We start from the raw sequence: 15,026 nt of genomic DNA on the forward strand, positions 1-15,026 counted from the left end.
ACCACATTCGGCGGAAGCTGCGATTGCAGCTAGGCATACGCCATCTTGGACGTCCGTAGACGTCGTGCGAGAAGCATGGACCAGATGTAGCTGTGTTCAAGAAATAAATTGCTCAAGCAGAAAACGGGCGCTGAGACGTCTGTCAGCGACACTGGGGCCACGAGTGAAGCCAGTGAGACAAGTCGGAGAACGCCACATCTTGACAGGCGTACCTAGAAAGAGGGTTGTAGCTCGATGGTGGACATGGTGAAGATCGAGGCCTCCTTTGATCCTCGGGAGGGTGAAGGACTCATAGCTGAGTTTAAATAACATGACTGACAAAGGAACCCAATGCGGCTAATATGCATCTGGCTATTGACGGTGGGATGGGAAAATTCTGGGCCACTTGCGATATTCGCGACGCGACATAAACGTTTGCATACCATACCCTTTCCAGCATATCCAAGTTTCGGAGCCGATGGTCAAGGAGCTCCGCCCGGATTCGACGTAATAAGCGCCTACTGTTGTCACAGGTCACATCAAGTCACCGTAAAATTGACATCTTATCACATCGTAGACCCTCAGGGGAGCGGTGCATTCATCGGGCGGTCCACATCCTATAGGCAGCGCACGAGATTTGCGGATGTTAATGACGCTACCTGAAGCAGCGCCGTAAGACACCACTCACCCCGGGGGCCGTAAAGTAGCGGTCCCACGGAGAAAGCGTACAGAAACGCAAAAAGAAGGCATCCTTGCCGCACCGATCGTTTTATCAGGACAAGCGGCGTAACACGACCACTGTACAGGATCCACGATGTTGCGCCCAGTAGCAGGCGCATCATTACCTCCAGGAAGCTGTCTAGGAATAACGCATACCGCATCACTGCTGCCAGATAGGGGTGATCAATTCTATCGAAAGCCTAGCTAAGATCTAGAGAGGCCAAACTCCCGCCATGCGCTGTGTCCGCGTAAGAGCGATCGTGTCACGGTATTGACTCAAGGCAGTCCAGATGTAGTGATCGCCTCCTAAAGACGCCTGATCGTGGGAGACCACGAAACTGGCGACACTTCAGAAACGTGCCACCAAAAGCCGCGTAAAGATCTCCGAATCAGAGTTAATGAGCGGCAGGGAGCGACATTACTGTTGCAGGTTCCACCGTTTGGTTTATGAACAGGAACGAGCAGCCCTTCGACGAAGGTACCAGGAAACTGTACCGCAATGGATATTAGGTCACGTCATACGTCAGTCCAGGCCGGCTTCAGTAACTGGCAGTAGGTCCTGTAGAACTCGAACAGGATGCTGTTGGATCTTGGCGACCTGTGGGGCACGAAGGCAAGTATATCTGCAGTGATCTCCTCCTCCTCCATCAAGTCCTCAAATAATTCCATTTGCTCGTCCCGTGGTAATGTGCCATATGTAAGGCAAGACATCTCCTCTACCGTGTCCAGGGAATGATGGTGGTCTGCGAGCAGTTGACTGTAGTGCACCTGGAGAGCATATCCGATCTCACACTGTGTAGTGACGCAGCAGCCGTCGACCAAAGACTGTGGATCAGAGCCGGTCGCCGACGCCGGTGTTCAGAAAAAAAAAAAAAAAAAAAAGCTCCGTCTTTAGGCCACAAGTGGCCCTTCCGGGACCGTCCGGCCGCCGTGTCATCTTCCGAGGAGGATGCGGATAAGGAGGGGCGTGTGGTCAGCACACCGCACTCCCGACCGTTAGGACGGTATTCTTTGACCGAAGCCGCCACTAATCGGTCGAGTAGCTCCTCAATTGGCATCACGAGGCTGAGTGCACCCCGAAAAATGGCAACAGCACATGGCGGCAGGATGGTGACCCATCCAAGCGCCGGCCACGCCCGACAGCGCTTAACTTCGGTGATCTCACGGGAACCGGTGTAGCCACTGCGGCAAGGCCGTTGCCTGGAGTTCAGAAATGGACCCCTAAATCATGAGTGTATCTCCTCCAGAGTTCTTCAAGTATTTGCTATTGATTCTGGCTGGACTTGTTACTGTACTTTGTCGATGGCTTGTCTGTTCCTCAACTATCTTTTATCCTATCAGTGATTACGATGTGCTCTTTAGGCAGGACAATAAGTGTACTATTCATTCAAAGAGGTCTTCGTCGACTCCCGTGAGCAGCACTTCATCGGACTTGTGCCTGACTGAGCATGTGTGGAATATGTGTCGTAAAATTGAAATTTCGCGACACATTTGTATTCCCTCCCGCCGAGCTAATCGCTCCCAAGGAGGTGAAAATAAAAGAGAGATGGCGTTATATATGCTGCGCACATACATCAGTTGAAGCCTGTCCACCATGTTGGGGAGTTTTAGAAAACTGTTTCTCCATTAAAGCCCTATGTTAAACCAATCCCCTTAGAATTAATGAGTTGAACTGACAGTCAATCCTGAAACACAATATACTTTCGTGGATGAATACCCATTGTCAGACAGTTGGAAACCGAATATTTTATCTCCAGTTCTCACTCGTCGAGCATGGTTTACTTCGCAGCTAAGCAGCCGGACGCTTTATTTCTGTTTTAAGTGAGATCAAAGAGCAGCACTCCAATACAAACAGGAGGCAGCGCCACGCCGAGTCTCGCTGTGACAGCGTGACATGGAAACTGGCTGTCTTGTGGTACGACTTGAAAGCAGAAACAATTTCAAGGCAGCTCCGGATCCCATGGGCAGAAGTGGCGGACAAACTTTGCGTGCAGTACCGGGTCGTGCAGAGCGTGACGCAAGGTCCTGTTTACCTCCCGCACTCACTGGCTCTGAGAGCCACCAGGCAGGTCAATCTGGGCAGACGGCTGGAGTCGGCTGCGGGCAGTTGATAGCATTTGGACTTCGAGTCCGGTGCGGTGGCTCCGACGTCGGACTGTCATGGCGCATCGGCCGTGCTTGTCTTTGTTATCGCCATGGCTGGTGTTAGGTGGCTTGTTTCCTCTGAAACTGTCACCTAGCACATTTTTAGAATATTTTTAAACTCATTTACCGTGATCAAGTAGTCTATCACTGACGCTGAATCGTGATTAATTGCTTCCAGTGACTGTTCAGTGTTTTGGTACAGCGAAGGGACTGCACAGTTGGGAACTTAGGGGCTGGCTGTCAAATGATAAGAATCCTTTTAAGGGGATCTGGCTACCATAAAAAGTTCAGAATCCGAAGTGGAGTCGCATCCTCAGAGAGTGGTATTCAGTTCTCTCATGCCACGCTCTGCGGGCGGGATATGCGACAGCCTCTTTCTGTGGGAAAAGCACAGTACTGCTCGTAGAAACGTTTCGGCACGATAATAGCCGTCTATTCAGGTGTCGCCTCCCAGAGCTCAGCGTGTGAATCATCGTTGTCTCAGAAGCGACGTCACGAAATATCGTTTGGTTTAAATTTTCATAATCCAGCATCCCACCGGCCATAGGAGGCTCACATCTGAAGATGACTCTAACCCGAAACCGGTCATAATACACATATCACTGCGATCTAGGCAGTTATTTTAACCAAAAGGCCACAAGTTAAATACACCCGGCTGTGGCAGCGTCGACGTGAGACATAAAATGGAGAAAGTTGGCTGTCGACACTTGCACCTGATGAGTGAAACATGTAAATAAAGGAAACTTTTATGCGAGTTGTGGCTGACACACTACTTCTCTTAAATTTATATTCTTCTACGTTACTAAATTTCCCTCTTTCAAAACGCTTCCCCTGCTATTTTATACTCTCTCTACTTCGGCTATCGTCAGTTATCCCGCTGCCCCTGTAGCAAAACTCATTGACTACCTTTAGTGTACCATTTTACAATTTATATATATCAGTAATAGCTGTTTTAACTGTTTTAATTTTGTTATATTCCTCTTGTGATCTCTTTTTAAGACATTATCCACTCCATTCGAATGCTCTTGAAATCCCCTGATCATCCCTAACTGAATTACAATAATATCAACAAATTAATGGACCTAACATTGCACACTCCAAACCGAAAAACGCGTTTTGCTTTTCCAGATGGCAAAAACTTCTTGATTAGTTCCCTCCTGGATATCCAATTGACTATTTCCGCTTGGGATTAATTAATCCAAGAGAGTTCTATCGTCGTTAAGCCATACAGTGGAGCTGCATGTCCACAGGAAATATAACGGTTTTAGGTTCCCCTTCTTTTCAGCCGTTTGCAATACAGCATAGCAAGGTCGTGTTAGCTGATGTTACAGGGCCAGATCACTCAAAAGGCAACGATCCCTCTACAGGAACCACATGTTTATCTGGCGTCTTCACAGTTGCCCCACTAATGTGGTTGCAGTTACAGTACGACTGATGTGTCGTAAAGACACGTGAGCCTTCCTACCTCAACTGGATCCTCGTTCGTGGGGCCGCGAGATGTGGGGTGGGGGTATGCGGTCTGCTTACGTGAATGAGTCTGCTGCTGCAGGACGGTAGTTGCTAATGCCCCACTAGTAGCACGAAACTGGCAAGTGTGTGCCTGTACGAGGTACGTATGCGTGTGGTACCTGGTGCGTGGGCTGGGTGGGTGCAGCGGCGGGGACCTGCGGCTGCTGCTGCTGGGCCGGCGGTCGGAAGTCGGCCGTGAAGGAGTAGGTGGCGCCGCCGCCGTAGCCTTGCGGACTCAGCAGCGCCTGCGCTTGCGCGGTCTGCATCGGGTACACCGGCGACGCCGTCGGCCCGGGCGCCCACTGCATCTGCAACCCGCGCAGCAAACACACCTGCAGCTTCCGCCACAATCGAACGCACGCCACTCCAGCTAATAAATTAAGCCACTTGTTGATATTCGTCTCCCGAATAAAATTGTCCGCAATAACAACCCACCTGTTTACTATCCAGCAGTCAAATAAATCATTTGTCCTCATTCAATTACAGTTTTTTTTAAATTCCCCACAAATTTCCACAGATTATCTACGATTATAGGTCTACGCTAGAAAATAGTTGTTGCCATATCATGTGTTATCATTACTGCTTCAAGAATTTCAAGCGTCAGATGAAATATTTGTTGTAATTTTCTTCTTTTTTATGAACGTCACGTACTCGGTAGCACATTGAACTTACGCTATATTCCACAAAGTTATTTAAGTGAACTGGAATAGTAATAGTCCTATAACACTTCCTAGGAGAAGGCACGAAATTATTTTTGCGGCTAAATATTTCTCTGTGTTCTGTTTACCAGGGACTCTTTAATCCGATTACACAACTGGTCTGATATCCGGTACTCATATTTTGCTCATTAGGTGGCAATGTAGATCTGTATCGAATGCTGCTGGTAGTCAAGGAACACAGCATCAACCTGGGGCGATTTGAATTGGAACGACCACTAAAACCTAATCGGTGGTAAAGAACGTGTCAGAATGAGATTAATGTGAAGAATCCCGAAGAGCTGTGATCCAACCACAAAGGAGGTAGCCTACAAAAACCTCGTTGAACCACTACCCGAGTACCACTGTCAGTCTGGGATCGTTACCTGATAGGATTGACAGAGGAAATATAGAAAACATAAAGAAGAGCAGTACATTCCGCCCATTACAGCTTCATTTGGTAACACGTACTCAAGAAATTCGTGCAACAACAAGCGACGGGCTTCGCCGTTTCATAGATTCTCGTTTCCAGCCGCAGCGCGACAACAATGTACCCTTTGTCAAAACGACTTACATCAGTCGATTCGCTATAATGCCGGCCCATTCGCCTCTCTCCCGCTTCCATTCTTTCCTAACTGCGTCTCGCACCCGCAACACAGCCAAGAGGCATTCAGCCTCGTCGTGGACAGTGTTCATAATCTTTTGGATAATCAACCTATTTTTACTCCCGTTATTAATAAGGTAGCATTTATTAATATTACTTTTTCGTATTATTTATGTTACCGGCAAAACAAGAAGACAAACCGTTTTCTGTGAAACTGGAGCAGAACCCGGCCTCCTATCAGATGCGGAACAAGCAATGCTGTTTCCAGCAGTGACCAGGCGGGGTAATGAGCCCTGGCGGGGATCAACAGTGAAAGGCAGCTGTTTTTTTGTAAACAAAGGGTGCTTCAGCTAAAAACCTTAAAAGTTTAATACAATGATTAGAAAAATAATTGTAAGTCTTACTTAGGACCGATGTGTGTGATGGAGGACACCGGTGCACTCAGTAACTGTGATTGGACACTGGATCGTCTGTATTTTCCTCTAATTTGGGTTGGGTTTGATGTTTGTCCGTCGCACAGCTTACCACTACAATTACTCCAGTGTAGCCGAATGCGCCAGGAGTTATTATCGGTCACGACATATGGTTTATTACAAGTGCAGCTGAATAGCCGGCAGGAGTGGCCGAGCGGTTCTAGGCGCTACTGTCTGGAACCGCGCGACCGCTACGGTCGCAGGTTCTAATCCTGCCTCGGGCGTGGATGTGTGTGATGTCCTTAGTTTAGTTAGGCTTAAATAGTTCTAAGTTCTATGGGACTGATGACCTCAGCAGTTAAGTCCTATAGCGCTCAGAGCCATTTGAACTTTTTTTTTTTTTTTTTTTTTTTTTTTTTTTTTTTTTTTTTTTTTTTGCAGCTGAATAAGGCAATAGCCATGTACGTCATTGTACTTCGGAAGTGCACGCCCTGTAGAAACGGACTGTATTGTAATTCTTCGTTTTCTTGTTATTATCACATGTAAATAAATAGCGGTGTTCCTCGACATTTAGTAATGTGTGGACTCAATTATTTAGGTGAACTTTACCACTTCTTTAACATTTAATATTTTTCGACAGTAATACCTTCTAATGACAGAGTCGCTTGTTTCCTTCTAAAGAAAGCATTAACGAACATAAAAGTTGAGGGAGACAATCATAAACTGGGATGGTAGAAAGGACAAGCTAGATAAACATTTGCCACTGTGGCGAGCTGGGTGAATGCAGCGTACCGTAAAGGCTAGCGTCGGCAGCTGCCGTGCTGCGCGTCACCATTTCTGACCCGAACACCAGAAATTAATTGTTTTTTACTATTCATGAGTTTTGGGAATCTCTTATAAAACTTCTTCTGTTTGTGTATCCTGGAATATTCGATGTCTTTATGAGTACCAGCGTTCTGAAGTACTCCATGTTTGTATAAATACCTGCTCTCTAAGGTCTGGAGGTCAGTTCCGTTCTGGCTGTGTAAGTTGGTGTTTTCAGTGCTAAGTGTTATATTTCACTGACGAGCCTGCTTTCGGATTTGGACTAGATTCTGGTTATGACGCGACAATATTAATACACGGTAGGTGTAAACTTACATATCATTCAATCTTGGTTTAAGATGATTTGCTGTTTCTGACCCTTCTTTCTTTCTTCCTCAATTGTGTTTTACGTTGAAGACAATGTGAATCATTTCGTGCAATTAAGAAGATCCAAGGAAGATGCATATTGCTTAAATTTTCCACTGGGAAAAGTAAAATGCATCTGTGGCTGTGACAATGGTAGTTTCCTCACGTTAAATGATAGATTGTGCCCAAACTGTCTCAGAATCTGTTTTTAATACGCAGGTCCCAGTAGTGAGCATAGTCAGTTCTTAAACGCTACATGAAAACTGCCGACAATATTCACTTCTTCCTATGACTACATTGATAATTACTTCTTCTCCTTCGGTTCCCAGATGACGACATACGAAAATTGTGCAAATGCTTTGACAAAGAGGATCAGGTCATTATAGTAGGTGGAGCAGGAAATATCCAGGCTAAGAACAGTAAGTACGGCATTAGGGGTGAGCTGGATAAAATAAGAGTAGCAACTATACGCACATATGCGAGTTTCACGGAGGTCTTACAGCGCCATGATCCTGCTGTGAGCCGTTTTAACTCTGAGCCGAGCAGGTTACTGCTGACCGAAGTGAATTATCATATATTGCTACAATTGAGAGACGGGGTTATACTCGACATGGCCTGCACCTGAATAGGAAAGGGAAAGATAGGTTGGCTGAACTTCTTGCAGGAAATGTACTGGGTTCACCATCACACAATGCAAGATCCCTGTGGTTACTGGTGTCAGAGGGGCACCTTTTTTAGGTCCGAATCAAGTTTCAGGCACCCTGTTTTGAAAGAAGTCACTATAACAGAAGACCTCCAAATGAACGCACAGAAAAGTGAGGTTAGCTTATTTCACCAAACTGAGTAACAAGGTAGAAGAGCTTCTTGACTGCTTGCAAAATTCAGAGGGAAAGATAGATATCCTGTGTCTGTCTGAGCACCACATAACCACAGGGTTAAATAAGTTACATATAAAATATTACAGTCTAGCAGCTTACTCATGCAGAACTAATATTAAGACAGAACACAAATTTAAAACCATTGACACAAGTAGATTTTGTAGAGATCAGCACATAGAAGTGTGTGCATGTGAATTAATGCTGGAAAACAGATCACTTTTAATTGTAACTGTATATAGATCCGCACTAGGAAATTTCGAATTATTTATGAGGAACCTTATTGTGCTGTCTGTCACACATCAGCAAGCAGTTAGTAGTCTGTGGTGTAGATTTTCTAAAGGATTCTGGTAGGACAAATGATATGGAAACCTTATTTGGATCCTACAATTTGCTCTCAGTAGTTAACATTCCAACATGGGTGGATACAGATAATAGGTCCCTAACTGATAATGTTTTCTTTGATAAGGCACAAAGAAAGAAAATAACTGTTTACCCAGTAAAAAATGCTCTCTCTGATCAGTTAGTCAGGATAAATGACATAGTGCCTTACAGCGTGAATCATTAATGACTACAGGGCAAATGTTTTTAAGAGTAGTTTACAAGAAACAACCTAGAATGAAATTTATGAAGACCTAAATGCCAATATAAAATTTAATATATTCCATGATAAATTCACATCAGTATTTGAAAATAGTTTTCCGCATAATATAATCAGAAGGGCATTAATCAGCCATGTAAATAACTACAGGTCACTAAGGGAATTAAAGGATCTTGTGAAACGAAAAAGGAAATGCCTCTTTCGGGAGAACAAGTACAGACCCTGCAGTAGTTGTGCACTACAAAAACTGCTTACTATTACTAAGAAACGTTATTAAAAATCGTTAAACATTCACATAATGTCAGAAATCAGTACGCCTGACAACAGAGTTAATGCAATAAGGAATATAGTGAAGCAAGAGACAGGACAACCAACTGCAGAAGAGGATAACGTTTCTATTGAACTGAATGGGAGGGTTATAAATGACAGACACAGATAGCAAATGTGTTTAATAATCATTTCTTAAATACAGTAGAAAGCATATGGACCAATTGTTCAAGAGAAAGATCACATCAATAGGCTGAAGAAGTAACTCTCATAAAATTACATCATATGAATGTACCACCAACTTGTACTTTTGAAATTAAGAGTCATACATTTTCTCAAGAATACAAGAATAAAAGCTCATCTGTTTTGATGATGTTTCCAATAGAGTACTAAAGTTGTGTTACCATATAATAAGTCTGGTATTGTCTAAAATATGTGATGCATCACTAACTCAAGGCATTTTTCCAGACAGACTAAAATATGCCATTGTTAAACCCCTCTTTAAGAAAGGTGACAAGAGAGACGCCAGTATCTACCGACCTGTTTCACTGCTGACATCATTTTCCAAAAGTTTTAAGAAGGTGATGTATTCTAGAATAGTATCTTACCTTGGCAACAATAATATCCTTAGCAAATAACAGTTTGCGTTGAAGAAGGGTTGCTCTACTGAGAATGCCATTCACATGTTCACACGCCAGATATTACAAGCATTAAATAACAAAATAGCACCGGTAGGTAGTTTCTGTGACCCATCCAAGGCATTCGATTGTGTGAATCATAGTCTACTCCTAGATAAATTGAAGTGTTATAAGATTGATGGTATAGCCAACCAATGGATCATGTCATATCTAACCAAAAGAATGCAGAAAGTTTTACTTAGTAGTAAGTCAACCAACAGAATCCAGGCACTAATTCTGACTGGGGAGAAATCCTATATTGGGTTCCCCAAACCTCAATCTTAGGTCAACTACTGTTTCTCATATATGTAAATGATCTACCATCTAATGTACAACAATCAGAAATAGTTCTCTTTGCAGATGACATCAGTATTGTAATCACTCCCAGTATACAAACAGAAATAGAAAAAATGGTGAATGAAGTTCACAAAAGTATCATTGGCTCATTTCCTGTGAATGGTCTCACTCTGAATTTCAGAATGACATGTCATGTTTAGTTCTGCACGTTCAGGGGTACTGCACCAGTGATGAGTGTAACACATGGTGATAAAATAATAAATTGGGTGGAAAGTTCAAAATTCTTAGGTGTCCATATTGATGAGAATTTAAAGTGAAAAAAAAACACATTTTGGAACTCCTAAAACAAATTCATTCAGCCACATTTGCACTTTTAATCATAGCAAATTTTGGACAGAAAGAAATCAGTAAGTTGAAATATTTTGCTTATTTTCTTTCGGTAATGTCATACAGAATAATGTTCTGGGGAACTCATCTTTAAGAAAGAAGGTTTTCATTGCCCATATCCGTGCTTTAAGAATAATATGTGGTGCTCACCCGCAAGTATCTTGTAGACATACGTTTAAGAAGTTCAGTATTCTGACTACTGCTTCACAGCATATTTATTCCCTCATGAAGTTTTTTGTACATAATCCACTACAATTCAAAAGGAACAATGAGGTACATAATTACAATACTAGAAGAAATAATGACATTCATTCTTCAACATTAAGGTTGTCTTAAGCACAGAAAGTGGGTGCACAACGCAGCAACAAACATTTTTGAAAATAAATTGAAAAGGTTTCTCCTTGGCAACTGCTTCTGTTCTGTAGAAGAATTTCTGTGTTTATTATTTGTAAACGGTGGTGGGCAGGAATTGCTAACTCAATCTGTATATCTTGTCTTCGTTTCCGGAAATAATAATAATAAGAATAATAATAATATGGTGATTTTTAGAGTACAAATAGATGTACAAATTAATTTGCAATATGAATGTAAATTAAATCGTTCCACATCATGACGATTTATTGTGCAAAATGAAACATGGAACATGAAAGTAACTAACAAACTAACTAATGCAGTGTGGATGACCTGTTATTTCTGCAGCCTTTGGGGCTTTCTTTGGACGGCTCACCACAGGGAGTAAATTCTTGGTGCTGAAAGTTGCCTCTGAGCAGGTATAAAACAGGAAAAAGGCAGTCTCCCATGTCCACAGAGCAGGAGCATGCAAGAGGTTGGACCGCTTTCCGTAAAAACTGCATTGATCGAGACACTAAAAGAAATCCTTTTGGCTACGTATGATCTGAATACCAGGTGCAAACACAGATTTTCACACCATGGGACCAGCTGTAAGACGCTACTGTGCCACGTAGGAATATTTGTTCAGATATGAGCAGGAGTTTCTGTGATTGGACCAAAGTATTATTTCAGCGGAAGACGAGATTTCCCACACGTGCCTACATGGAAGGCTTTTGGCTGGCCATAGCTGGAAATCTGTCATGTAGGGGGACATATTTTCTGCTTTTTTCCCACGCCTTACCATTATTAGTTAACCACGACAAAATCCGTGAGAGTATGAAATTGTTAAACTGGTTTATTAAGTTATTATTGATCGGAACTGACAAGGTCTACTGCAATAGGCCTGTGAGATTCCGATGATGGCAGAATGAGCTGTTTCACAATGTCAGAACACACTTGAGGCAGGAAATCGAAGAGTACACTTGCTTCAGGGACGCTGAAGAATATACTTGCGGGAGCGAGATCATATCTCCTACTTAGAGAGATGTACGGAGGCCAAGCAGGACTCAAAATTTCCTGCATATGTCTTTCATACTCGCACTATATGTCATCGATGCTGCGACCGAGGTGAGAGGGACGTGAATCTAGTCAGTTTCCATCAGGGTTTTATTGCGCTGATTTAACATTCACAGACAGCTAGCTGCAATCATCATGCAATTCTGTGAAACTGTTGGTGTTCGCTTTTTCTTTTCCCGCGACCATTCTTTAAATCACTAGCCTTTCTTGTACTCATTGGCAATATCCACGATGTAGTTTCATATTACCCTTACGTGTCTATCCACCTTTGCCAAGGCTATAGTTGGCATTTGCAATCTCTTCTTCATTTATTAAATGTTTAAATGCTTGCTTCAATGGGAAAATCATATTATAACATGTCTCATGGGCGTAAACCAATTTGCTTTTCTGGTTTGCTGAGTGTCTTTACTAATTTATCTGTGCGAGGTGTAGTATCCGTATTTCCGTGTTTAATTGAATCACCTCAGTAATTTTCTTTTACTAAGGTGTTATCTCTTGCACAACATTGTTTCTCTTAATTTTGCATGTCACTGCAAGGAGCCTGCCTTCCCTGTAGGTCACCAAGGCTCTACATCTACATACTTGTAGATATCCGGCAAGCGACCGCGCGATGTGCTGTGGAGGCTACCACATACCACCTAGAGTCATTTACTTTCCCGTTCCACTTGCAAATAGAAGGAGGAAAGAACGACTGTCTAAAAGCAAACGAACCCAAATTTCTCACTTCTTATCTTCGTGGTCTTTACACAAAATGTACATTGGCGATAGTAGAATCGTTGCGCAGTCAGCCTCAAATGCCCTGTCTCGTGAAAAGAACATCTCCCCTCCAGAGATTCCCATTTAAGATCACGAAGCATCTTCATAACATTTTCATGCTCATCAAACCTACAGGTAACAAATCTAGAAGCACAGCTCTCAACTGCTTCGATGTCCTCCGTTAATCCGATCTGAAGGGGGCTACTGCTGTCTACAGTGATTCACCAAAGAAACTGGTATAGGCATGCGTATTCAAATACAGATATATGTAAACAGGCAGAACACGGCGCTGCAGTCGGCAACGCCTATATAAGACAACAAGTGTCTGGCACTGTTGTTAGCTCGGTTACTGCTGCTACAATGACAGGTTATCAAGATTCAAGTGAGTTTGAACGTGGTGTTTCAGTCGGCGCACGAGCGATGGAAAAAAGTTTTGGAAATTTGTGGTAAGGTGTAAGCTTTCACACCACTTAATCTAACTTAAACTAACTTACGCTAAGGACGACACACATCCATGCCCGAGGAAAGACTCGAATCTCCGACTGGGGAAGCCGCGCGGACCGTGACAAGACGCCTCAGACCACCCGGCTATCCCGCGCGGCATGAGCGATGGGACACAGCATCTCTGAGGTGGCGATGAAGTGGGAATTACCCCGTACGACCATTCCTCGAGTGTACCGTGAATATCAGGAATCCGGTAAAACATCAAATCTCCGACTGGAAGCAGGTCCTGCACGAACGTGACAAACGATAACTAAAAGGTATCTTTCAACGCGACGGAAGTGCAACCTTCCTCAAATTGCTGCAGATTTCAGTGTTGGGCCATCAACAAGTATCAGCGTGTGAATCATTCAACGAGATGGGCTTTCGAAGCTGTAGGTCCACTAGTGTACCCTTGACGACTGCTTTACGCTTCGCCTCACACATCAGCACCGACATAGGACTGTTGATGGCAGGAAACATGCTGCCTGGTCGGACGAGTCTCGTTTCAAATTGTATCGAGCGGATGGACGTGTACGGATATGGAGACAGCCTTATGAATCCATCCACTTTGCATGTCAGCAGGAGACGTTTGGTGAAGGCTGTGCAATGGTGTGGGGCGTTTGCATTTGGAGTGATATGAGATCCCTGATGCGTTTAGAGACGACTCTGACAGGTCACACATACGTAAGCATCCTGTCTGATCACCTGCATCCATTCACGTCCATTGTGCATCACGACGGACTTGGGCAATTCCAGCAGAACAATGCGACACCCAAAACGTACAGAATTGGCTCGAGGAACACTCTTTTGAGTTTAAACACTTCCGTTGTTTTGAGTTTAAACACTTCCGTTTCCCATATCTGGGGTGCCTTACAATGTGCTGTTCAGAAGAGACCTCCATCCCCTCGTACTCTTACGGATTTAAGGACAGCCCTGCAGGATTCATTGTGATAGTTCCCTCCAGCACTACTTCAGACTTTAGTCGAGTCCATGAGACGTCGAGCTGTGGCACTTCTGCGTGCCCGCGGGCGCCCTTTACGATATTAGGCAGGTGTACCAGTTCCTTTGGCTCTTCAGTGCAATTAAAGAGATGTAGATACCAGCTTCACTTTACCAAACGAAACGTAATTTCTGCTGCTAACATAGTGTTTTTAAATGACGAATTCAATGGCATTTCACTCTTTGAAATCCGATTACTACTTTAGATGTAGTTATAATACTTAAAATATCGGATGTGTTTATTTTGAACGAGTAATCGATTGCTGTCTCATGTGAAAAGTCGTGATTATAATGAAGGTAGTACATCACGTTTTGCTCTGTCGCGATACCAGCATAAAACAGGCACAGACGAAATGTAATAGAGAGGAAACGTAGCTTTTATTACATGTCGGTATCGAGTAGTTGGTTTGAAAAAATAAGTCTTCCCTAAACCAAGGTAGAGTTATAGGCCCTTGCTGTTTCTTATCTATATAAGCGATTTAGGAGACAATCTGAGCAGCCGTCTTAGGTTGTTTCCAGAGGTTGCTGCCGTTTATCGTGTAGTAAAGTCATAAGACTATCAAAACAAATTGCGAAAATTGGCAATCGACTTTAAATAATTCAAAGCGTGATGTCATCCACATGAGTGCCAAAAAGGAATCCATTAAACTACGGTTACGTGGTAAATCAATCAATTCTAAAGGCCGTAAATTTAACTAAGTACTCAGGAATTACAGTTACGAACAACAGACATTCGAAAGAACACACAAATTATTTGTGGGGAAGACTTCGTTTCATTGGCAGTACTGCTGCGGGATATGGGATCCTTAGCAGATAGGGTTGATGGAGTACATCGAGAAATGTCAAACAAGGGCAGTGCGTTTTGTATTATCGAGAAATAGGGGAGAGAGTATTACGGACATGATATAGGATTTGGGGTGGACATCATTCAAACAAAGGCGTTTCTCGTAGTGGTGGGATCTTCTCACGAACTGTCTCCCTCGAATTCGAAAATATTTTTTTGATACCCGCCTACATAGGGAGAAAAGACCATCATAATAAA

General features: G+C 43.4%; 1 protein-coding gene across 1 annotated transcript in view; it reads right to left on the bottom strand.

The window, feature by feature from the left end:
- LOC126252373 (protein glass-like) overlaps positions 1-15,026 on the bottom strand; it is a 99,422-nt gene that overhangs the window by 34,197 nt on the left and 50,199 nt on the right. Inside the window, exon 4 of the mRNA XM_049953265.1 lies at positions 4,473-4,661. Coding sequence (XP_049809222.1) covers positions 4,473-4,661 — 189 coding nt within the window. The remainder of the gene's footprint in view (positions 1-4,472; positions 4,662-15,026) is intronic.

This window comes from Schistocerca nitens, chromosome 4 (genome assembly GCF_023898315.1).
Source record: "Schistocerca nitens isolate TAMUIC-IGC-003100 chromosome 4, iqSchNite1.1, whole genome shotgun sequence".
NCBI classification, from domain to species: domain Eukaryota; kingdom Metazoa; phylum Arthropoda; class Insecta; order Orthoptera; family Acrididae; genus Schistocerca; species Schistocerca nitens.